Below are 23,644 nucleotides of genomic sequence, written 5' to 3'. Positions count from 1 at the left end.
TAGAAGGAGAGTAGGAATATTTGTCCTTCCACTGCTACTTCCAGAATTGACCTTTGTGCTGTCACTCAACCACCTCGCTTTCAGAATGACTTACCCAATAAAGGTCTGGGTGGCAGTTCTCTCCCACCTTTCTTAAGGAATTCAGTACCCCCTTCTTTTCCACTTCAACTCCTGTTTTTGTAATTAAGGGACTTCAACATATTGCTGATTTTTCCCCCCCAAACACCATTAATCTTCCAATTCTTCAGTGTCCTCAACTCCTACAACCTACTCCTCTATTCCACCTCTGCTGGTATAGTAGGGGTGGTCACATCCTTGATCTTATCATCACCCAAAAAGGGATCCATTTCTAGAAACAAAACCTCCCCAAATCCTTTAGATGACCATAATGCTACCATTCCATCTCTATGCCTATTGATGTCCTAAAATCAGTCTTCTCCCTCCCTTCTATGCCTCAGCACTCTCCCAGATCACCATACCTCTTGGTCTAATTTTATTCCCTATTTTAATTGGAGAATTAAACCAGTTTTACTTGACATTGTCCTCTACTCTCAAATTCCCTGCCCCCTTATCCTTGCTCATGCCTTGCTAAAGCTTAATCGAATTATACCCAGCACCAATCTCTCTTCTTTGCTTCTAGATGTGTATGAATGAAGCTTGGAGGAAATGATACAACTAAGATGATCTGGTCTGCTACAGTTTTATATTATCTACTCTCAACCAGGATATTCATCATTAAAAAAAAATTTAAAAAATCCCCTCCCCACTGATCTCTATCACACTCCCCACAGATCATGAGCTCTCATTGCAAGCCTCCCATGCAATGCCTCCACCTTTGCCTCTAATCTGAGGACTTATACCTTATACTATTAATCAGAAAAGAATCCATTTGTTTTGTTTCCTCTTTTTCCCTATTCCTATACCTCAAAATCCTTTGACATTAACCCCCATTCTCTCTTCCTTTCTACATGAGGCCTTCACCTGCTCGTCATCCTCTGATGAACAGGTGAATTTTTCTTTACCAAGGCCAACTCCTCTACATGTATTCTTGATCCTACCCCAACTTTTCTAGGAGATTGCCCCCCAATCCCCTTCCCGTCTTCAAACTGTTGATTCTCTCCTTACTGTCTACACACATCTTCAAGTCTCCCCAATCCTAACCATTATTTTATCCTATCATTCCCACAAGCTAATGTTTTATGTCTTTCCTCCTAGAAAAAGTCATTTCTATTTTCTACTCCCTTCCTTTCTTAATCTTCTGACCTCATCACTCAACTGAAATTTCTCTCTCCCAAGTATAATGTCTTAAATGCTAAGCCAGATGATCTTTTCTCAGTTCTTATCCTTCTCGTTGTCTAGATGTTAGGAACATGCTCCTCTGGGATACTTTTTGCTCTTTCTTGGTTCTTTTACCTGTAAGATTGTTCCTTCTCTTTTTGCTGATTAGATCATCCAATCTCACGCCACTCATGTACCCCAAAGCTTTGTCTTGGGCCTGATTCTCTTTTCTCTCCTACACTCACTTGGTGACTTCATCAACTCCTAAGGGTTAATTATCAACACTAGAAGATGACCACCTAGATCTAATATATCCAGTCCTAGTCTCTCTCCTAAGCTTGACACAACATGTCCTAATGCCTCTGCACAGTATTCATTATCTGTTCTCCAAAATCCACCCCTTTAATGCCTTACTTACTTCTGTCAAGGGTACCTCCACCCTTCTGCTCACCTAAACTCTAAATCTCGCATTTCTCTTCTGGTCCTCACCCTTCTTCACTCCACCAATCTGTTCATCACTGCCTTTCTTTATGGATCCTCAAACACAATGCTCCAGCAACCTCCATCTCTGTGCTAGCTGTTCCCCATGTCCCCTCTCTGCCTTCCCACCTTCATTTCTTGAAACCCCTTGTTTCCTTTAAAACTGAACTCCTTCCAAGCATCACCTATCCATACCAAGCCTTACCTGATTCTCCTCAGCTGCTAGGACACTTTCTCCTGGTTCCAGTTACCTTATTATATTTTATAGAGAAAGGTACATAGACTGGACTCCTGGATAAAGAATACTCCTTCTATTAATAAAAGGCTGACAACTTCTCTGCAACTTTACTTCTTCAGGTTGTTGTGAGAATAAAATAAATTTGTAAAAAACCTTTAAAACCATGAAGCGCTACCTAAATGCTATTATTATTATTATTATATCTCTTAAATAAACTCAACTTTAAAGTTCTTTACTAATACAAAACCGACTAAAAGTTGCAAATTTTGTGCAAATCTTTTTAATTATCCAATCTTTTTGTTCTCTTAAAAAGGAAGAAGTGATTTCCCAATAACACTGAATGCCTAGACATGGTTGCAAACAGTAAAAGAATCTGTTCACTTCTTTTAGGCAACTCAGCTCCTCACAAAGGTTAAAAGTATCTTTTTTTCAAATGTTTATAGGAGAGGGGAAGCTAGGTGGCGCAGTGGATAGAGCACCGGCCCTGGAGTCAGGAGGACCTGAGTTCAAATCTGACCTCAGACATTTAACACTTACTAGCTGTGTGACCCTAGGCAAGTCACTTAACCCCCACTGCCCCGCCAAAAAAAAGTTTATAGGAAAGTTGACGCCAAATAAATCGGACACATTTAATCTCATGAATAAAATATTACAGAACTATAATTCATAAGTACTATCTCTTTAAAAATACAAAATAAGGGGGCAGATAGGTGGCTGAGTGGACAAAGCACCAGCCTGAATTCAGGGAGACCTGAGTTTCAGTCCGGCCTCAGACACTGATACTTACTAGCTGTGTGACCCTGGGCAAGTCACTTAACTCTCATTGCCCCACCAAAAAAAAAAAAAAAAGGCCTGGAGGCACAAATAAAAAACAAGTAAACCCTTGTGACTCTACCTGTTTATGGATAATTTCACTTTGATTAGAAGCTTGGAGGGTATGTTCACGTTTAATTTCTATCTGCTGCTTGCTTCTTCTTTTGCTGTTGTTCCCTGAGTTGTTGAACTCTTTGCAATTGTTCTTGTTACCTGGCTGCTTGCACGGTGACCACATTCTGGATCTGGTGAGCCTGCACCGGGCTGGTTTGCTGAATCTGAATAGGTAACTGAAGTTTGATTGCCCAGAACAACACCCTGCTGAGCCTGTATCTGAGCCACAACCATGTGGACTGAATTTGAGAGAGAACCTGGACTTGTTGTTGTAGCTGAGGCACAGTAATGACTTGTGTCTGTGGCTGTTGGATTTGTAGCTGAGGACGGGATGAGGGGAGGGTTACAGTACCTTGAATTCAAAGTTTGTGTTGCTGGGAGAGTTTGTATGGAAGATTGAAAGCTGGGGCTGTGATGGCTGCTGTACTTGGGACTGAATCTGAACCGATGTATGTGGTTGAATTTGAACTGGCTGTGAGGCTGTTGTTTTGCACTGGGGCTTGACATACAGTGGGTCCATTGGATGAAGCTGTGGAAGCACTCGAGTTTGTGGTGGGCTTTGGACTCGAACAGGAACTGGCCCTTGGACCTGGCTTTGAGACTGACATTGTATCGTGACTGGAGTTTTATTTGAATGTTGGGGACAGGTTGTGATTCAGAAGTGATGGGGGATGAAGCTGTCGCTTGGGGTGGGACTTCAGAGTGAGTCCTGAGCCTCAGGCTGGGCTTGTGGTAGGGGTTGAGCTTGGTTGGGGGACTGGGGCCTGAGTCTGAGTTGGGGTTTGGGGCTGAGCTGAAGGTTGAACAGTCTGAGGTGGGACTTGTGGCTGACTTTGAGTTGGGGTGCTGAGCTGGTGGCGAGGGCTGGGACCCGGCTTGAGCCTGGTTCTGAGCTGACTGTGTGGTTTGTTTCTGCTCACTTGTAGCAGTGAAAAATACAAGACCAAACATTCCCATTATTCTAGACCATATAGCCAACAGATATTAACTCTAGAGAACTCACTGTTTTGGTTGCTAAGAGCTACCATTTTTACTTAGCTTGTTAGATGAGCAGATAGCAATCATAACTATTTCAGATAAGCCTAAACCCTACCTGATGTCGAGTTGGGAAACTGTTGTCGTAGTGCTGGCCGCTGTTGCTGTCGTAGGCAAAGGAGTGAAAAGAAACCGCTGAATGGTTCCATTTGGCATTGCCGCTTGCATTAATGTTGGCCTGGCCCTGGAATTACTGTTTTACCCCCCCCCCCTTGAGGGATCAGCTGCAGTGTCCAGTAGTTTGCCATTGTCCTTGAATTACAACAGTCAACCCCTGACTGCCACCCTATGAAAAAAGCACTCCATATAAATGCATATTGCTCAAAGAATAGGCTTACATGCTGATCATTTGGTTAATGGTATTATTTGTAATCAGAAATATAAATTGAGGTTACATGGGTATATACTGTGGGTGTTGGTTGGGAACTTTAAGAGGAACACAGGAATGAACACAAAATGCTTAAAAACTACCCCTCACACTTCCATAGATAGATAGCCTAGATAGATAGACAGATAGATATAGATATCTCTACACAGAGATCTATCTATTAAGAGAAAGAGAGTTCATACTGGAAGAGCTCAAGCTAAGAGAGAAATAGGTATTTTTATATATCTATATAATCATATGGCTCAGATTATAGACATGAGAGTTCCACAAAAGGTAAATATATCTAGTTCCAGGAACTATTCAATGATGACTGTATATCAAGGAATATGGACTAAATAACTTTGTATATAACCATCTATTTATCCTATAATTCAGCGATTCCTACAATTTCACCTCATTTTTCTATAGCAGAAAAATTAAAAATAAGCAGGAAAAGCCCCTATACAATATAGATGATTAAATATATGCACTAGAGTGTGCACAGATTTTACTTGCAGGAGAGCCAACCAAGTTCTCATTTGGAACCAATTCAGAGGTATTTTACACGCAATTTTTTATAAGTTTACAACGACTATAATAAATTATAAAGTACAAAGTGGGGGTGGGGTGGGAAGGGGGAGTGTGAAAAGCTGATATTCTGATAGCAGCAGAAAGTGATAGTTGTGACAGCAAGGGAAGCAGAAAAACTATAAAAAGTAGACATAAGGAAAAAAAAATCACAGCAGCTTTGGGAACATTTAATGTAGGGACAAACAGCCCAGTCCTATGCACCTCAATAGCACATCATTATTTCAGCACAGTACAATGCTTATGATGACCCAGGATTATCAAGGAAGAGTTGTTCATGATATTATGCAATACATTTCAGCAAATCTGCTTTTAACAATCCCACAAACATCATGAGATGCTTCAAGTCAACCATCTTCTGTCATGTAATATGGCTACTGGTACCAAAACTTCCATCCTGGGCCTTTACCTTCTTAATTGATGAAAGCTCACTCTATGATCCCAACCTTGGGGAGCAGAGAGACAGCACTCTTCCCTCTGAGAGGTCCTGGACCAGCACTCCCATCCTTAGCCACCACTCCTTTCTAGGTGTTGTTTCCCCCACCAAAAAAATGTAAGATCATTGAAGGCAGAGACTTTTGTTTTATTACACATAGTGCTGTTCAATAAATATCTCTTCAATCATTAGATAAAGTGATGAAAGATCAATAAAATTTAGCTAAAATACATAAATTTTGGAATGCTTAAAACACACGCAAGACAAGTCTATCCTTATGACAAAATTTGGTAGCTTTCAAATAATTATCTGAAGAGGCAAACAACTCTATTTTATTATTTCTATTCTAGAACTACAGGAATGAAGGAGTTGTGGGAGTAGGAAAAGACTTTTTATAGTCATCATTTTAATTGTTATAGTGTGTTATACTATTGCTGCTGCTACAACTACCCACCACCACCACCACTACTACTACATGTAATGCAATTCTATACTACTTCAAAGTCCACAATATCCATTCCACCTGCTTGCTCCCCCCCCCCCCCCCAGCCCTGTGAGGCTGACAAGGCAAACCCTATTTATTTTCCCCTCATCTACAAATGAAACCTCAGCTTATAGAGAAGGGTGGTATGGTGCAATAAAAGCTGGAGCCAAGAGACATGTGCTGGACCTGATGGTATTCTCTAGAGAAATAATATTTAAAGATGTTAAAAAGTAGTTCACATTATTTTACCTGGCCTTGTGTTAACTGAGTGAGTTGAGCCATTGTAAGTTTCACTTGTCCTTGCTGGGGGCCGAGGAGGCTGTGGGGTGGAGGATGTGGGGCTGTATATGTGGCACAGGTGCTCCTGTTGTTACAACCTTTTGTCCAGAGCTTGAAGATGCTGGCATTAGGACTAGATACTGCAGTAGAAACAGGCTGCCCCCTGATGATTTGGGTTACTACCTGTGAGTTTGACCTGTAAAAACAACAAATCATTAAGGATGCTAGAAATACATTCTGAGCATTCTGTTGTTGTTGAGAGACAGTATGACAAATTAGATTATTATATAGTCATTTCAACGTTCAAATAAGACTAACATATTATTCATCAAGTTATGCAAATAGTGACACTGATTTCTCTAATGCCAATGTTCCACTTAACAACCTAATCTATTTAAAGACTCTCTGTCCACCAATACTACATCCAGCTAGTGTCTATATATCTAGGAGTAAAGAGACATCTCCACAGGTACTATTAAGTCAATTCAAACAAATTGCAATCTAACTCTCTTATGGTATCCTAGGCCCCCATTTCTTCTTCCTTATTTTTTTGCAGGGCAATGAGAGTTAAGTGACTTGCTCAGGGTCACACAGACCAGTAAGTGTCTGAGGTCAAATTTGAACTCAGGTGCTCCCTGAATCCGGTGCTTTAATCCACTGCGCCACCTAGCGGCCCCATTTCTTATTCTTTTTTTTCCTTTTTTTTGGGCGGGGAAATGAGGTTTAAGTGACTTGCCCAGGGTCACACAGCTAGTAAGTGTCAAGTGTCTGAGGCCGGATTTGAACTCACGTACTCCTGAATTCAGGGCAGTGCTCTATCCACTGTGCCACCTAGTTACCCCGCCCCCCCCATTTCTTATTCTTAAAAAAACAAACACTTTTCACTGACCTTGTTTATTTTATATTCCCCCTTCACATTCTCCCCTCCCCAGCTAACCATGCCCTTGTAACAAATAAGAAAAAAGAGCAATTCCATAAAACTAATCAATATATCAAATGTAACTGAAATTTCATATGCCATTAGGCCATGCACTTAAGCCTTTTACCATATGCCCTGCCAACTCATACTGTCCTGATACTGAACCATCTGAACCAGCAATGGTTACAGGGGAGTGGATCTTCCAGAATTCCTACTCTAGGCTCAAATCTCTGCAATGAGTGTAAACTTATGGACCTCAGACCAGATTAGAGTATGCTTCATCTCCCATTCAGCCTGTCCAACCATAACAACTTCCATCTGCTTTGATGCTACATACACATACCTTAGTTTGCTAACCTTTTGCTCTGGAAATAATTCATCGAACAGCTTCTTTCTTAGTTCTTTACTATCACAGAAAAGGATACTATGAATATGTGGGTGCATATGCGACTTTTCATTTCTATCTCTGCACCTCCTTGGGATTTATGCTGTGAGATCTCTAGGTAAAAAGATAGGGGACATTTTGTAACTTTTCTTTCTTTCTTTCTTCTTTTTTAATTAAAAAAAAAAATTGGTAACTTTTCTTTCAAAGCAAAATTCCAAATTGCTTGCCAGACTGGTTGGACCAATTCACAGCTATACCAATTGGATAGCAGTGTGCCTGTCTTTTCACAGCCCTCCAACATTGATTATTTCCATCTTTGGTATTTTTCCACATTCCCATTTCTATGTTTCTCTGTATCTACTTCTAGAAAAGAAGAGAGATAAAATAGAAACTATCCTATTCAAAAAGGCTGGATTTAATATTCTTTACCTGCATTTTGTTGTTGTTGATCATTTTTTAGTCATGTGTGACTCTTTGTGACCCCTTTTGGGGATTTCTTGCAAAGATAGTGGAATGGTTTGCTATTTCCTTCTCCAGCTCATTTTACAGAGAAGGAAACTGAAAACAGAGTTAAGTGACTTGCCCAGGGACTAGTGTCTAAGGCCAAATTGTGGAACTCAGGCTTCCTGAATCCAGGCCTGCAACTTTAATCCACTGTATCATCTACCTACCTCTTCAGTTGCATTAATATAGAATAAATCTGTGACTTCAAACTAAAAGCACTTATCAAGTACCCAGCCTGTGCCATGCATCAGGAATAGATACAAAGACTAGAGTGAAAGAATCTTAGCTCTCAAGGAACTTACATTCCCTGGGGGATGAGAATATCTATACAAATAAGTATATACTACTTACACGGTGCACACACACACACACACACACACACAGCACGCACACGAGTAATTTTCTGGAGGGTGAAGGTCACTAGCAGCTTGGGAAGTGAGGGATTCATATCAGGCATGGGCAGAGTCAGGTGAAAGGTGTGAACATGGGAGATAGGAAGTCCTGTGGGGAAAATGACAAGGTTAGTTTTGGCTGGACTACTGAATATAAGAAAGGGAGTAATATTTAGTCTGAAAAAGTAAGTTGTGGGCCACATTATGAAAGGTTTTAAAAACTGAACAGAGAAACTCATCTTAAGAGTAACTAGAATTTATTGAATGACATAGTCAGATTTACACACTTTAGGAAAATTATTTTGGGCAACAGAACAGAGATGGGAGATATCATGTAGGTACTTCCTTCAGTGGTGAGGACTGCAAAGTCTTCTAATAACAACTATGGTTCACATTTATAATCTTTATGGGTTTATAAAGTGCCTATCTCACATTAGCCCAGTAGAGTAAATAGTATATTATCTACATTTTACAGATGAGAAAGCTAAAGAGCTTTTTGAGGTTAACTGACTTGCTTATGATCACAGAGCTACTAAGTAGTTTGAGTTTTTATTTATGAATTGACAAACATCAACACATTTTCCTAAAGCCCCCCCCCCAAGAAAAAAAATTCAGAAGAGAAGTGCCTATGGAATTAAGGACTTCTCTAAATATACAGATTGGTTTGTTGATTGTGTAGATTTCAAATTTAACATAGTAGTTCCAAGGACTGCCATGCTTACCTTTGGTCCCTTTCTGAACTTTTTTGTGCTAGTTTATTTCTGAATGATGCACTGTCGCTCTTTTCTTTTTTAGGATCTCAATACTATCCTAACAGCCCTGACCCAAAAATTCCCCCTCTTGGCCCCCCCTCCCCACCTGGTAACAAATAAGTAGATACCATGCAAAACAAATTCACACATTGGCCTTGTATCATCATTAATCTTCTGGAGTTAGGATTTACTTGTAAATTTACTTGACCCTTGTTTTCTTCATTTTTAGAGGTCCTTTATGATTTAACTAATGATTTATATGTTTTATTAACTAAAAAAAATTGCTTCTAGTTTTTATAAATCAATTTGGCTTTCAATTTGTATTTTCTTTAATTTTTTCAGAATGTCTATTTTGTGGGATTAGATGTTTAGGGTCATAAATTCCTTCTTCTCTTCCCCACCCCTGAACTGCTTTGGTTGCATCCCAGAGGTTTTGTTATGTAGTCTTATTGATGTAATTTACTTTAATGAAATCATGTTATTTCAATGATTTGTTCTGTGACAAACCATGTTTTAGAATTACTCGGTTTCCATTTATATTTGAAAAACACTTTGCTGGTTCTAATTTATTTTTCAGTGGTAGGGGAAAATATTTTTTACTATTTCTGTCTTTCTGTGTTTACGAGATACTTATGACCTGCTACATGATCAGATTTTGTAAATGTATTGTGCACAGCTGAGAAATATGTATATTTCATTCAGCAATTCCCCAAAAGTTGTTATTTCTAACTTGCAAAAAATCCTACCAGTTCTCTAATTTGCCTTTTTTGGGGGAGGGGATTGAGGCAATTGGGGTTAAGTGACTTGCCCAGGGTCACACAGCTAGTAAGTGCTAAATGTCTGAGGCTGGATTTGAACTCAGGTCCTCCTGAATCCAGGGCCGGTGCTCTATTCACTGAGCCACCTAGCTGCCCCCGGTTATTTCTTTAAGGAAGTCATGTTTGTAACTCTTTGCTTGTCTTGAGATCATTGGCTTTCTGTGCTTTTTAAAATCTGCCTGAAGAATAATAAATTCTGTATCCAGAATTTAAACTGTGGATCTTTATATTTCAAGTATGTTTCTTAAAACAAAACATGTTTGGACTCTCTAATACATTTCTGCTTTCTTCCTCTGCTTTTTGCAAGAGTTGTTTGTCACATTCATGTTTAGTTATGACTGCTAGTTGTGTTATTCCCTTTCCTCCCCCATCATGAAGTTCTTACATGTTTTCCTCTGACCTCCTTTACAAAGAAAGAAAAGTGGCACCATGAGAAAGTATTTTTATCAATAGTAGTAATTTATCACTGGAGTGGTTTGAACTTCCATCAAACCTAAACCCTGATGTGATTATTTACTTTCTGTTTAATCTCCCTGCTTATGACCAACCCAAATTCAAAGTTGATTTGCTTGTGACTATTCCCCACCCTGTCTTATACCACCCTATACCATGTCTTACTGTCTTATACCATCCCCTTCTTTTGTGGTGGGGCTAATGAGGGTTAAGTGACTTGCCCAGGGTCACACAGCTAGTGTCAAGTGTCTGGGGCTGGATTTGAACTCAGGTCCTCCAGAATCCAAGGCAGTGCTTTATCCACTGCACCACCTAGCTGCCCCCCAACACTTTTGCTGTCTGTTTCCTCCTAATGTAACATATTTCTATACCAAACTCTGTGTGGTGCTGAATTCTCTTTATCGGATTCAGCAAAAGAGTGAGATTATAGGATACCTGCTCCCCCGACCCATTCTTTCATGTTTTTCGTACTCTTCTCTCAGTATTCCATTTATATGAAATAGTGATTTCCCCCCCTTCTTTCTCATTTCTTCCTGTTTTCTTTTTGCCTTTCCCTTCCTACTTAAAAACACGGAAATAGAACGAAACCATATCACAAACCCTCTGATGATGTTATTTAACTTCTGTGCCCTTGAAGACAATAAGATTTCTTCTTCTTTTTGGGGCAGGGCAAATGAGGGTTAAATGACTTGCTCAGGGTCCAAACAGCTAGTAAGTGCAAGGGTATGAAGGCTGAATCGAACTCAGGTCTCTTGAATCCTGGGCCAGTGCTTTATCCACTCAACCACCTAGCTGCCAACAATTAGGAATTTTTTTTTTAAATCTTAAAGAATATTATTAAAGGCTACTAAACTAACCTTATCCCATTGCTTGCAACACAGTTGCTACTTAACAGATGCTTGATGGATGCAATTCAATTAAAGGTAGAGTTCTTTGATTGTCAGGACAATAGCCTTGGTAATGTGAGTCTACAGTATGCCAAAACAATAGGATTTCATAGAGACACTTATCCCTTCTCCCTTATTAAATGGAAACATTTCTTCATCTAGTCCCTTGCAATTGCCCAAATGTATTTACTATCTAGGTTTCTTTTGATCTTTTGTGCTTACAATTCAGAATTTCTACTATCTTTGTGATTTTTTTTAATCTACATAATTCCTTTATTAGGACTGCTGAACGTTTTTAAAACAGCCATTCATGATCAAAATTCTCAGGTTAATGAAAACCAATATTAAATAGGGTCGTTATGGTACATGTAAAAAAAGGAAAGAGATCTCATCAGCAGAGACCTCCAATTAGAGTAAATAAGGCAGTAGGCAAGGTTACTCATTGGTGGCCTGCTTTAGGTTAGGCTATCAAGTCGGTCGCCCTCTCGGGCTTCTTCTCATGCCTTGAGAAGATTTCTTCATCCCAGGGATGTACTTCTTGGGGTTTTCCTGTTACTCCATCAGCGTATCGTCAGTCCAGGTGATGCCTTTGTTCTTGTTGGCATCAGTGTAGGAGAGGCCTGGGGCCTGGCTGGCCTTGGGGCAAAAAGCCCACTCAGGTCGGGGCCGGTCTTGTGCTTTGCCCCTCTTCTCCATGGTGAGGCACTGGGCACACTTCTGCACAAAGATTCTTCTTGCCCCCCATGGTCAGGTCAGCTCAACCCGCAGTCATGCGCAACTTCGCTTGCTTACTCCTCAGCCCGTTGGCCCAACTCGCATTCCTCTGCCCTATCTTTGTGATTTTCATGAAGAATTCTTTAAAGACCTCTATTTCACTAACAATCTATTTCTCCCACACTGCACCCCCCAGAATTATACTGATTTTGTGAGTGTTATTCTTGGTTTTAAGACTTTTATCTTTGTGGAATGTTGTATTTTAAGATTTTTTTCTCTTTGCTATAAAGTGTTGGGCAATGCAGTCTGTGATTCTTTTGCACTTGGACTCTTCCTAGCTGAAGTATTTTTCTTAGAACTAGAAGTTCTGGATTTTGGCTATGAAATTCCTGGGTGTTTTCAGTTTAGTTTTTTTTTTTTTTAAAGGAGGTAACTGATGGATTCTATTTTTGATTTGCCCTCTAGCTCTAATAGATCTGAGCAGTTTCTTTTACGATTCCTTGAATTTGTTCAAGTTTTTTGTGGGTTTTTTGTCACAGTTTTTCAGGCAGTACAATGATTCTTAAATTCTCTCTCCTTTATCTGTTGGATTTCCAGGTCAGTTGTTTTTGATAGTAGATATTAGAAATTCTGTTTTATTTTTTAAAAATGGTTTAACTTTGTTCTAAGATTGCTTTCTGTTTCAGAGTCATCGAGTTCTGTTTTCTCCATTCTATTTTTTTCGAATCCACTTCTTTATGTAAAGTTTTCCATCTTCCTAAGCTATTTACTCCTTTCAATTCCTTTACCAACTCCCACCAAACTCCAATTTCATGCTTTATCCTCTCACATCATTTCTCCAAGACACCTTATAGTCCTTGAAGCCAAGGCATTTGTTCCAACTGAGATTCTTGTTTGTAGCTGTAGGATTGTTTCCTGCTAAGTTTGCCTTCTTGGGCTTGTCTTAGCTCAAAATTTCCTTCATTATGTTTAGTGTTTAATCTGTTTAATCATCATTTTCATCCTCAGATCTTAGATTAGGATTTTGGTTTTGGGACAGTTACTCTGGCACTATTAGATGGATTGAATAGGTCTTTTTTTTTGGGGGGGGGTGAGGCAATTGGGTAAGTGACTTGCCCAGGGTCACACAGCTAGTAAGTGTCAAGTGTCTGAGGCCAGATTTGAACTCAGGTACTCCTGAATCCAGGGCCATTGCTTTGCCACTGAGCCATCTAGCTGCCCCGAATAGGTCTTAATTGAGCTTTTCCCCTCTAGTCTGGATGCTGTGTTCAACTGCATAGGCTGGCTAGAATTAGGTCCCATGCTATGCTCCAATTCCTGGTTTGTCTCAAATCTCCTACTGATCAATTAGAGATAGTGGCCTTGGACAGTCTGTCTTCTTTTATGATCCCTAATAAGTTGATTTTATCCCTTTCTGTAGTTCTGAGAGGGTCCAGTAGAATACTGGAGATCACAATGATTACTGGTCTCTTGCACAACTCCCTTGGCATTAGTTCTCAGTTACTAAGTTAGCCCTGCCACCTGTTGTGACTCTCCAGCATTCTAACATAGATAGCTGGGCGCTGTTTTCCTGTGTGGTGACCCAGGGGTGCACTCTGGCTCCAGATCTCCCATTACTGGGTCTTGCTGTCTTCTGGCTTTCCTTCAGAGCATGATGAGCTAAGTTCAGGTCCATTTATGAGAGGCTGTTCTAAGCTGTTCTGGTGCAGTTACTCTCTTCCAGGTTCAGTGTTTGCCTGAAAAAGGTGAGTCCTTTCTTGGCACAGCCCTTCTACTGCCAGTGCCAGCTTATGGCTGGCTGCCTTTTGGTACATTTCAGGACAGGAAAGACCCTTACTTTAATTTGTTTCTTTTCTGTGGTTACCAATGCAACATTCAGGCTCTCCTTCCATTATACCATGCACTATCAATCAACATTATTAAGCACCTATTATGTGCCTGCCTTTTGCTAAGTACTGAGGATACAAATATGAATGAAAACAAGCAACCCTTGTCCTCGAAGAGTTTACAATCTAATGGGAAAATTACAATATACAAAAGGAAGCTGAAATGGAGGAAGAAGAGATACCAGTGCAGGGAGGATGGGAGAGTTTTGAAGAAGTCCAAAAGCAGTGCAGGTAATGGGAAAAGGGAAAAAACTTGCTGAGGTCCCTCTTAAAATAGAGGCCCTGGAGCTCATGCTCTGCCTTCTAGTCAAAGCAGCAGGAGGGTATTGATGAGTTAGTCACTGTATCACTGGATTATCTACTCTTTCAATAGTATCATTTCCCAGCTAACATTTTTTTTCATACTATATCATTGTAAAAGTAGCATACATACATCATCAACGGCACCCAGTTCTGGGCATTTTCTTTGGTTGTCTCCATGCTTGGAATGCTCTCCCTCTTCAATTCCACATAATGACCTCCCTGAACTACCTTTTTTTTGGGGGGGGGGGGGGCGGGGCAATGAGGGTTAAGTGACTTGCCCAGGGTCACACAGCTAGTAAGTGTCAAGTGTCTGAGGGCCGGATTTGAACTCAGGTACTCCTGAATCCAGGGCTGGGTGCTATTCCATTGCGCCACCTAGCTGCCCCCCCTGAACTACTTTTTAAGTCCCAACCCAAAATTTCACCTTCTACAGGAAAGCCTTCCCCAACCTCTCTTAATTCAGTTACATTCCTTATGTTAAATTATTTCTACTAACTCTGTATATAGCTTCTTTGATATATATCTACTTGCATGCTGTCTTCTCCATTATACTGTAAGCTCCTTGAGGACAGGGACTATCTTTCTGCTTCTTTTTAGCACAATGTATGCACATTCGTAGGCACTAACTAAATGGTCACTGACTGATTTTCTACAGCGTGCTTATATCCATGCACTGCCCTTTTTGGTAACCGATAATTTTTAATTTTTAGATATATGATTCCTAGCCTATTAACGTGACAGAAGAATACAGGAGTTAAAAGTATTAGGACTCTGGGCGGCTAGGTGGTGCAGTGGATAAAGCACCGGCTCTGGATTCAGAAGTACCTGAGTTCAAATCCAGCCTCAGACACCTTGACACTTATAGCTGTGTGACCCCTGGGCAAGTCACTTAACCCCCACTGCCCCGCAAAAAAACCCAAAACAACAACACACTACAAAATGTTAGGACTCTGGATCAGGAAAGCAGCTTGGCATCTTGAAAGAGCAATGAAATTCCTAGAACATTCTTGATCATAGTGTCTGCCTGAATACTACAAAAATTACCCTACAACTGACTGTCACCTATCACCATCTTGGACAATGGGCATTCTTCATCTAATTAGTCCTTTGTGTGTTAGGTTTCTAACTTTTAAGTGGTGATAGATTTCACTGAGGAGGCCTTTCAATATCTGGGGCTTGATGCAAACATCACTATGTTATTTGCAAATAGAATACCCGAAAGACCTTTACCATCTAAAGGAAATCCATTTTCAGGGGAATCTGTTCAGAACATCATTTGTGACAGTGGTGAATATCTCCTGGTGAAATTTGTCTTCCTGTTTTATGTTTTTGCTTGATATAGAGTAGTAGAGGGTGGCGGCTACGGTAGCACAGTGGATAAAGCACCAGCCCTGGATTCAGGAGAACCTGAGTCAATCTGTCCTGCCAGACAACTACTAGCTGTTTGACCCTGGGCAAGTCACTTAACCCTCATTTGCCCCGTCTAAAAACAAAACAAAACATAACAAAAAAAGTTATCGAGTAGCAAAACCTTTGTGGTTGCATCTATCAAGGCATCTTATATTAATGGATGCATGGGAGACATTTCTGTTGGAAGGGACCCTTTAGGCTGAATTCTTGCTGTCAAGAGTCAAATATTGCCCCCCCTCCCAAAAAAACCCCAAACCAACAGATACAGCAGGATACTGTATTTTCTATTCTTTCAAGGTCAATTTTATGGTTGTAAAAATGACCTGCTCTAGAAAAACTGAATATTCCTTCTCCACTGTCTTTTTATCAAATCAGGAAGATCTAAGCTTTAAAGTCACCTTATACACTTACAAGCTGTGTGACCTTTGGGAGGTGTCCACAAACTCCTATCAGTTTTAATATCCTCATCTCTAAAATGGAGATATTAGTTGAACCTGCCTCACACAAGTTATGAGCATCAAATGAGGTAATGTATGTTGTAATTTGGAAACCAATATTGAATTCTATGTAAATATTAGTCATTATTATTATTATTATTGCTGATACTCTCAACATTTTTTAGAGATGAGTAAGTTGCAGCAAAAGTCTTTCTCATTATTTCTGGGGTAATGATAAAATCTGTGATTTTTCCCCATTCTCTCCCCGACTTGTGTATCCTCCTCCTCCTCTATCAGGTAGTTTGAAAATAAGTCTGGATCTCAATGAGGTCCTAAGGGCCCAGAAGGAAGAAACCCTTCCTTTCCATGTCCCAATTACTTCCCATTTCTTACTAGGTACTGAATTATCCTTCCCTGGTCGATGCTGACATTCCCCTTCCCTACCCCCCCCCCCATCTTTGCCAGCCTCCCATTTCTGCTTGAGGTAACCCAGAGTCCTGTCTCACTGCAACTCTTGGGCTCACCTCACACTTCTCAATAATCGCTGGCTGCTCATAAAACTTGGATGTTATAAAATTAGAATCTTTTCAGTGCAATATTGAACAACTGGGCCTTACCATTTGCCCTACTGCTGTGCCTTCTAAATGACTGGGCACTACCATAAACCCTGCACCTGAATCTTTCTACATCTCCCCTAATTAGTACATGAAGGTAGAAACTGTCTTACTTTTAAATGTTTATTTTCAGCTTCTTGAACAGTGTTTAACACATGTGTGCACAATAGCAAATGTGTTTACATGCCATTCCTTCTTTTAGATATCTTGGGAAAATCAGTCCCTCAATGCTTTAAGAATTATGTCTCCTTCGGCATGAATTTCTTTTATGTGTACTTGATCTGGTCCAGCTACAATTTCTGATTCCATTTTAGGTGATCTCTCCTCACTGTTAGAATGTAAGCTCCAGGGGCGGCTAGGTGGCGCAGTGGGTAAAGCACCGGCCCTGGATTCAGGAGTTCCTGAGTTCAAATCCGGCCTCAGACACTTGACACTTACTGGCTGTGTGACCCTGGGCAAGTCACTTAACCCCACTGCCCCGTAAAAAAAAAAAAAGAACGTAAGCTCCTTAAGAATAGGGATTGTTTTATTTTTAACATGTGCGTGTATATATATATACACAGAGAGAGAGAGAGAGAGAGAGAGAGAGAGAGAGCGTGCGCGCGCACTTAACAGAGAACCTAGGATAGTGCATGTTTAATACACGCTTGTTGATAAGATTAGATCACATAGTGATCGGTACAAAGATATTATTAATCTACTAAATATGGCAATTTTGCTACCATAAAGATGAAAAGAGTTCATGATGCAGAACAAATCCATTTTTCATTTATTTCAACTTCTCCTTACAGTTTTATCTATAAATATTCATATAATGGTCTGGCTTAATTGGGTCTCAAGCTTTTTATAGATGAATTTTCTCTTGCATCATTTTTTGCTCTTCTACCAGATAATATTGCTTATACTCTTCCATGATTATCTATTATAATATTTCACAAGTAAGTTTATATTCTAAACCCATATTTCCTTTTAACTGCCAAGTCTTTTGCTTATTTCATGGTTTCTGAAGTCAAGTTGTATGCCCTTTAGGTCTCTTTATAGTAGTGATTACTTTATATCAGTTAAACTTTTATAGGAAATGGTTATAACTGGTTTTAATGGCTTTTGTTTTTAATTCAGGACCTATGATTTCAGCATCAATATCAGGTTGGAGTTGTAATTACATGCATCATATTTTCATCTTTACTCTTTCTTTTATCTGGGTGATAATTCTCATTTGCAATATAACAAGTATATGAGTACATATACACAGTTGATTCAGAAATGAAGTGTTAACCAATTGTTTCTTGTTTGTTATTATATAGCCAATTTCATCATTATGTGAAGTTTGGTGTTGAAATTTCATGTGTGTAAAGCCTCAAACCTTTGACTTGTTTCCTAATTCCAAACCATCTTTTCCAACATATTTTTCACTGTCCTCCTTGGTGACCATATTTGCTTTGAAGTTACCAAGTATCACTCTCTAAGTAGATCTGGTTTGGAGTATCCTGTCAAGTTAAGAGAATTTCTCTACCTCTTCACCATCTTCAATAGATCATAGAATCACAGCTCTTGCACTGGAAGGGACTGGTCAGGAGAAGCTAGGAGCTACCCTTCTACTTAGTGGCAGCTTCTCTATGCTTTCTGGTTTCAAGTATAGTAAAAATGCCATATTGTTATGTTTCAGTTCTTCCAGTTTGTATATCAGCTTGTTGGCCAATGGCTTTCATTTAAAGTACCGACAGTTACATGAATACATATAGATGATTTAAGAAGAACTGTGAGATTCTTAACTCTTCTTGGCTTCTTTTCTTCCACTTACACTGCCAATACCACCATGAAAAGACTGCAAAGGTTGAGCATCATTTTGTAATTTCCTGTGTTTCATGGGTCCCCATCAATGTACTGATAACAAAACTCTCTGTATTTTCCTAATATGGTCCTCAGATGACAGATACAGGCAGAGAGGACTTTAGAGATAAAAGTGCTTGGGAGGTGATCTAATCTGATTCCTTCCCCCTTTCCCCCCTTCCCCTTTTTATAGATAAGGGAATAGAGGTCCAGATATTCAGGTTAAATGACTTGCCTAAGGTAACTGGCAGTCTGTCATTGAGAATGTATATGAATTGAAGGCTTTCCAGTTTGGTAGGAAATGCCAGAGCTGAGCTAGCACTGCCTTCAAGGATTACGGGTCACCAATGACAACTTCAGCATAAAGAATGCTAGAGAAGTGGTGAACCTGAGTTGGGGAAGAGGGTATACACTTGCAGATGTGGCCAATGGCATTGCTTTGTTTTGCTTGACTGTACTTAACTGTTACAAGGGAAGGTCCTATCAGGAGAAGTGGGAAGGGGAAGTATTGGGAAATGAAAATGTCAAAAAGGAAAAAAGTAAATATACAACATTTAAAAAGGGGATAAAAAAGAACAGTAATAGTGGAACAACACTAAAAATAATCTTGATTCATGCACATGCTTAATGCACTGGAGTAGGACTGCTGTGGAGGCCTTGGGAAGAGCTGACTAAATAGATGATTTGATTTTTACAATCAATTCACACAAACTTTAAAATCTAGAGAGAACTAAATTTAGCTGGGGTGAGACCCACTAGATTAACTAAGTTTAACTGGAGGTTTCTTCTGGTTCTATTGCTATTTTAGCAAATATGAGTTCAATAGGAGTAGTTCCTCAGTATCCTTTCACATACCACTGTTGCCCCGTTCTTTCACTCTAGAAGAGATGGCAAGCAGGTAATGTTTTTCCAGCATTATAGTTAATTCTAAAACTATTTTATATTTGTAGATAGTTTATAAATCTTTTAATTCATTACAATTTACAAATTACTCATTATCATTTAACAGTACTTCACTCGATATCAAAATTTTGAAATTTAATAATCCAGCTTTTTTTTGAAGATCACAGTAGAAGCACTTAATAGAGAAATATTCACTCTAACTTGTAATTTTCTATTATGGAGAATGATCAGTAGTACAGAATATGACGGACTTCATATATTTAAAAATAAAAATGAACCTACTGGCTGGAAGAATACCTTGCTGTACCATCAGAGGTGTTCGAATAATTGTCTTTCCTAGGGTTGATTGTTGGAGTGGTGTTCTAATCACTGTCATACCAGGACGGATCTGAGTCCCTGTGATTACCTATCAATGACACAAAGGGGACATGAATTCAAATGTTTTTCAAGACTCAGGTATGTTGATTTTTGAACTCAAGATCTTCTAAGTATACTATGCTTGGTAAAATGTGAGAAATCTCTGGAGAAATGTCAGATGTCCCCAGATAGTACATTAATTTTTATTGAATACATTTGAATAATGTTTACATTTTTGAAAAATAAACAAACAAAAAAAGAAACCCCACAATTTTTTTTTTCTTCTTCTTCTTGATAAAGTGATTCTGTTGAGGATAATCTCAAATTTCCCAATTAAAACTATTTCATATAAAGTTCTTTTGTCACTGAGACACACACTAGTCTAATGTTGTAAAACCTGATGAAGGCCCTGCTCAAAACTACCCCTAGCTGCTAGGGACTATGGAAAAGCAACATGTGGCTCCCATTTTTCCTCTGGCCAAATTAAAGCTACCAGTTAAAGGAGCAAGATATTAAGTTTGGAAATCAGATGTTCCTTTATAGTATGAAAGAAGAAACTACAGAATGCATTAATTTAGTTTTGTAGTCAGAGCATTTTCAGACAAGTTTGCCTGATTAACCTTTCTATCCCATAGTTATCAGTGTCACAAAAAATGATATATCTGATATACATATATGTATACGCACATATGTATACATCAATTGCTTAATGAAGCATAGATATAATGTTGTGGGTTGTAATTTAAATTTTTATTTTTCAAATTCTTACTTGCCCACAGCATGTTTTAAGCACAGATGATCCAGTGCAAATTTGCAAGGCTATAATAAAAGGAAAATTTTCTTTTAAAAATTCCTTATTTAACACTTACTATTCAGAGGAACATACTTACTGATACTAAATGAAAGTCCATCTGGTCAATGGCTAGTGTTTAACTGTTTAATGATTAATGTCTCACATTTTAGAAATCTAACAAATAGAAGAACAGATTTTTCAGAACAATGATTTTTTCATAGATTAAGTAGTAATAGGTAAGGGAAAATGAGAGCCTGGGTTAGGCTACTCTGAAAAACCCAACCCACTGTGCCTGACCACATTTCAAAATGAAGTAAGCTCAGAAAAGAAGTCTTACCTGTGAGTTACTTGTGGTACCTACAGTGCCTGGGGTGTTTGGTCTAATAGTGACTGTAGCTGTTCTTGGCTGGAATGAAGTAAAGGTTTGCTGACTTGCACCTGTACTTGATGGAATGATACCCAGGACTTTCTGTTGAACCTGAACAACACCTTGAAAAAAATTAAGAATTCATTAACAATGCACCAGTGCTGCTAGGTTTCTCTGGAGTAATTACAAATTGGGAAGGTTAGAGTGGGACACATGGATTATGAGACCCAAGGACACAGAACAGAGGGAAGAAAATAAAGGCAAAACTATTTTACAAACACGAATTAAGGGTCTTCATGATTTTTCTTCCTTACCTCCTTGTGTTGTTGGCACATTTACAGCAACAATCTTGCTATTTGCAGGAAGCGGTAGTTTGGTAATTACTTTTCCTGCCATAGTAACTGGACTGCCTGTAATTTGGAACGTCTGACCTGTGCTGGCAATGGTTGTAGCAGATGTAGCAGCTGTGCTGGTGGCTATTAGGGTATAAGACATTCAATAAGTTTTAGATTTAAGATAACCAGCAATAAAGTCACTTCTAGGAAGAAGTTCCAAGGCACAAAATGATATATTTATATACTTACGATAAATTCTTGCCCTTTCATCTCTTTAAATATACCTTCTATTTCAATTTTAAATTCCATCTATTTAAATATTCCTTCTACTAAAGTAAATTTGGGGTTTCAAAAATTATGCCAATCAAGTATAAGCTTTGATAGATCCTACCAAGAGAGAAAAATCTGGTTATGGATGTGTCTGTCTTTAAGCACCAGCTTTACTAAATCTGGAGAAGCTTGTCCCAAGTGATAATTAAAAAAACAAACTGATAAAAATATGGTATGGAATTTGAAAATTTCCTTTTATTATTCAGGACTCTGGGCCATTTTTCTTACAAATTTTGGCTAACTGAAAGTTTGTCTCTTATTAAAATTAAACTTACCTGCCCAAAATCTAACTCATGAAAGAAGGGAAGATGGTTTGACACTCCTCAGATAGAAGTCAAAGGGGAGCCAAAGTGATTTAGTTATTTTATTTGTTAGCTCCCCTGTTTAACTGCTGAAAGAAGGATTTCCCTGATGCTGAGTCTTCTTGGTTATCTTGGTGACATGTAAATATTCTCTCTCAATCAGCCTTTTTGTGAATCCTCTAAATGTAGTTTAATCTGTAACTTTAGTTTACCTATAAAGTTTGTCTGATGTTATTTGTTTCCTTAGGGGACAACTTTTATGATATTAAAGGAAGCATGGAACTATTGATCTCTTTTCTCTTTAACTTTTATGGCAATGGGTAAAAGAATCTGATGTCATTTTGCTTATAAGAGGGCTTTGTAAGACTCCTAATAGTGGTTCAGGTTATCTCTGAGGCCTGAACCTATGCCTGAGCATAATAATAAAACCTAGGTTTTTACCTCTATAATTTCTGCGTTGTGGTAAATATATTTGGCAGCAGTTACCTACCACATGAACTTAGAGATAAGATATTTCTCCCATAACAAATACAAGGCTCCAAGTGCCACCTGTCTTCTTTTACTATTGCAATGAGGGTTAACAGAAAAAGTTTGCTAAGTATTACACTTTTTAGACAGTTTACAAACATTAATTTCAATTGGTGGTATTCTCAATTTGTGATTTTTGTCTAACAATGAAAAAGCTTACATGCTACTAGAGAAATCAAATCATATTAGTAACAACAATCTCACCGTATATTAAATTAGAAGCTCCAAAAAGTTGAAATTAAGTGAAAAGATAACATATAGGTTTCTCCTGAGAGAAGAAATTAAAGTAAATTATACAAGTGATTTCATCATATGACCAAAGAAATAAGAAACATTATTTCTTGAGACACTTAATCATCTCACTCTGTAGCTGTCATGTTCATGAACAGAAATGACCAGTCACTATGAAGATTACTGCAACTTACATGCCAACATCTGTGTAGAGGATAAAATGTTAGAGAAATTCTAAGAAGAACCTGACAAGCTCCTTCCAATTAAGTCAACAGAAAATTCTAAAATAAACAACCATACTTTGACAAGGGGCAAAGGGAAAGTTGGTGAAAATATATTGGAAAATATACGGTTTAGACTATGAAATGTCTAATGGCCAAAACCTTGCATACCACTTGGAAATAGACTCATATTCTCTCTCTCTCTCTTTGTCTGTCTGTCTTTCTCTCTCTCACACACAATTCTTTTAAAGAGAATTGAAATTTATTGCATGAAGCGAATATATCTTTGATAAAAATGTGAGAAGGGAAGGAGTAAGCTTTCATAGGAAATTTTTTACAGTGGATCACACCTTTACAATCACGTTAATGACTGAGGTACAGACAATATCCCAATGCTATTGTCTGGGTTTTTTTTTTCCGTTTGATTTAAAGAAAGCATTTGATTAGGTAAAGTAAGGTGCTTTACACACAAGAATCCATAAGAGATGTGACGACAGAGATTGCTTTTTCCCAACAACACAATAGTATCAACACCAAACCACTTCACCGTGATAGAGACCTGGATGTTCAACATCCAGGAACCTGTTCTCTAAAAAAGTCCAAGAAAAGGTTCTTGAATTAACGGCAAAGTATTCTAATATTGTTATTTGCACTAATTAGACTGAATGTAGAACCCTACAACCCCTCCCCCACAATGAAATCCACAGTGATATGAAAGACTGTGCTCAAACCAAAAGTAAGGCCTGCCTGGTAAATGGAAAGAGGGCTGACTGGATTTAGGACATGAATTCACATCTCAGAGCTCAGTCACTTATTACCTGTGTAACCTTGGGTAAGTCACTTAATTAATTTGTGGGCTTC

At 38.8% G+C, this 23,644-nt stretch overlaps 1 protein-coding gene across 1 annotated transcript in view; it reads right to left on the bottom strand.

The window, feature by feature from the left end:
- BPTF (bromodomain PHD finger transcription factor) overlaps window positions 1-23,644 on the bottom strand; it is a 194,740-nt gene that overhangs the window by 35,744 nt on the left and 135,352 nt on the right. Inside the window, 14 exon segments of the mRNA XM_044003306.1 lie at window positions 2,892-2,960; window positions 2,962-3,118; window positions 3,120-3,157; window positions 3,160-3,279; window positions 3,281-3,322; window positions 3,324-3,579; window positions 3,756-3,884; window positions 4,017-4,131; window positions 4,134-4,190; window positions 4,193-4,244; window positions 6,083-6,295; window positions 11,758-11,771; window positions 19,617-19,725; window positions 20,807-20,958. Coding sequence (XP_043859241.1) covers window positions 2,892-2,960; window positions 2,962-3,118; window positions 3,120-3,157; window positions 3,160-3,279; window positions 3,281-3,322; window positions 3,324-3,579; window positions 3,756-3,884; window positions 4,017-4,131; window positions 4,134-4,190; window positions 4,193-4,244; window positions 6,083-6,295; window positions 11,758-11,771; window positions 19,617-19,725; window positions 20,807-20,958 — 1,523 coding nt within the window.

Source organism: Dromiciops gliroides, chromosome 4, assembly GCF_019393635.1.
Source record: "Dromiciops gliroides isolate mDroGli1 chromosome 4, mDroGli1.pri, whole genome shotgun sequence".
Lineage (NCBI taxonomy): Eukaryota > Metazoa > Chordata > Mammalia > Microbiotheria > Microbiotheriidae > Dromiciops > Dromiciops gliroides.
The sequence above is the reverse complement of the archived record's forward strand: the minus strand, read 5'-3'. Positions and strand labels throughout refer to the sequence as shown.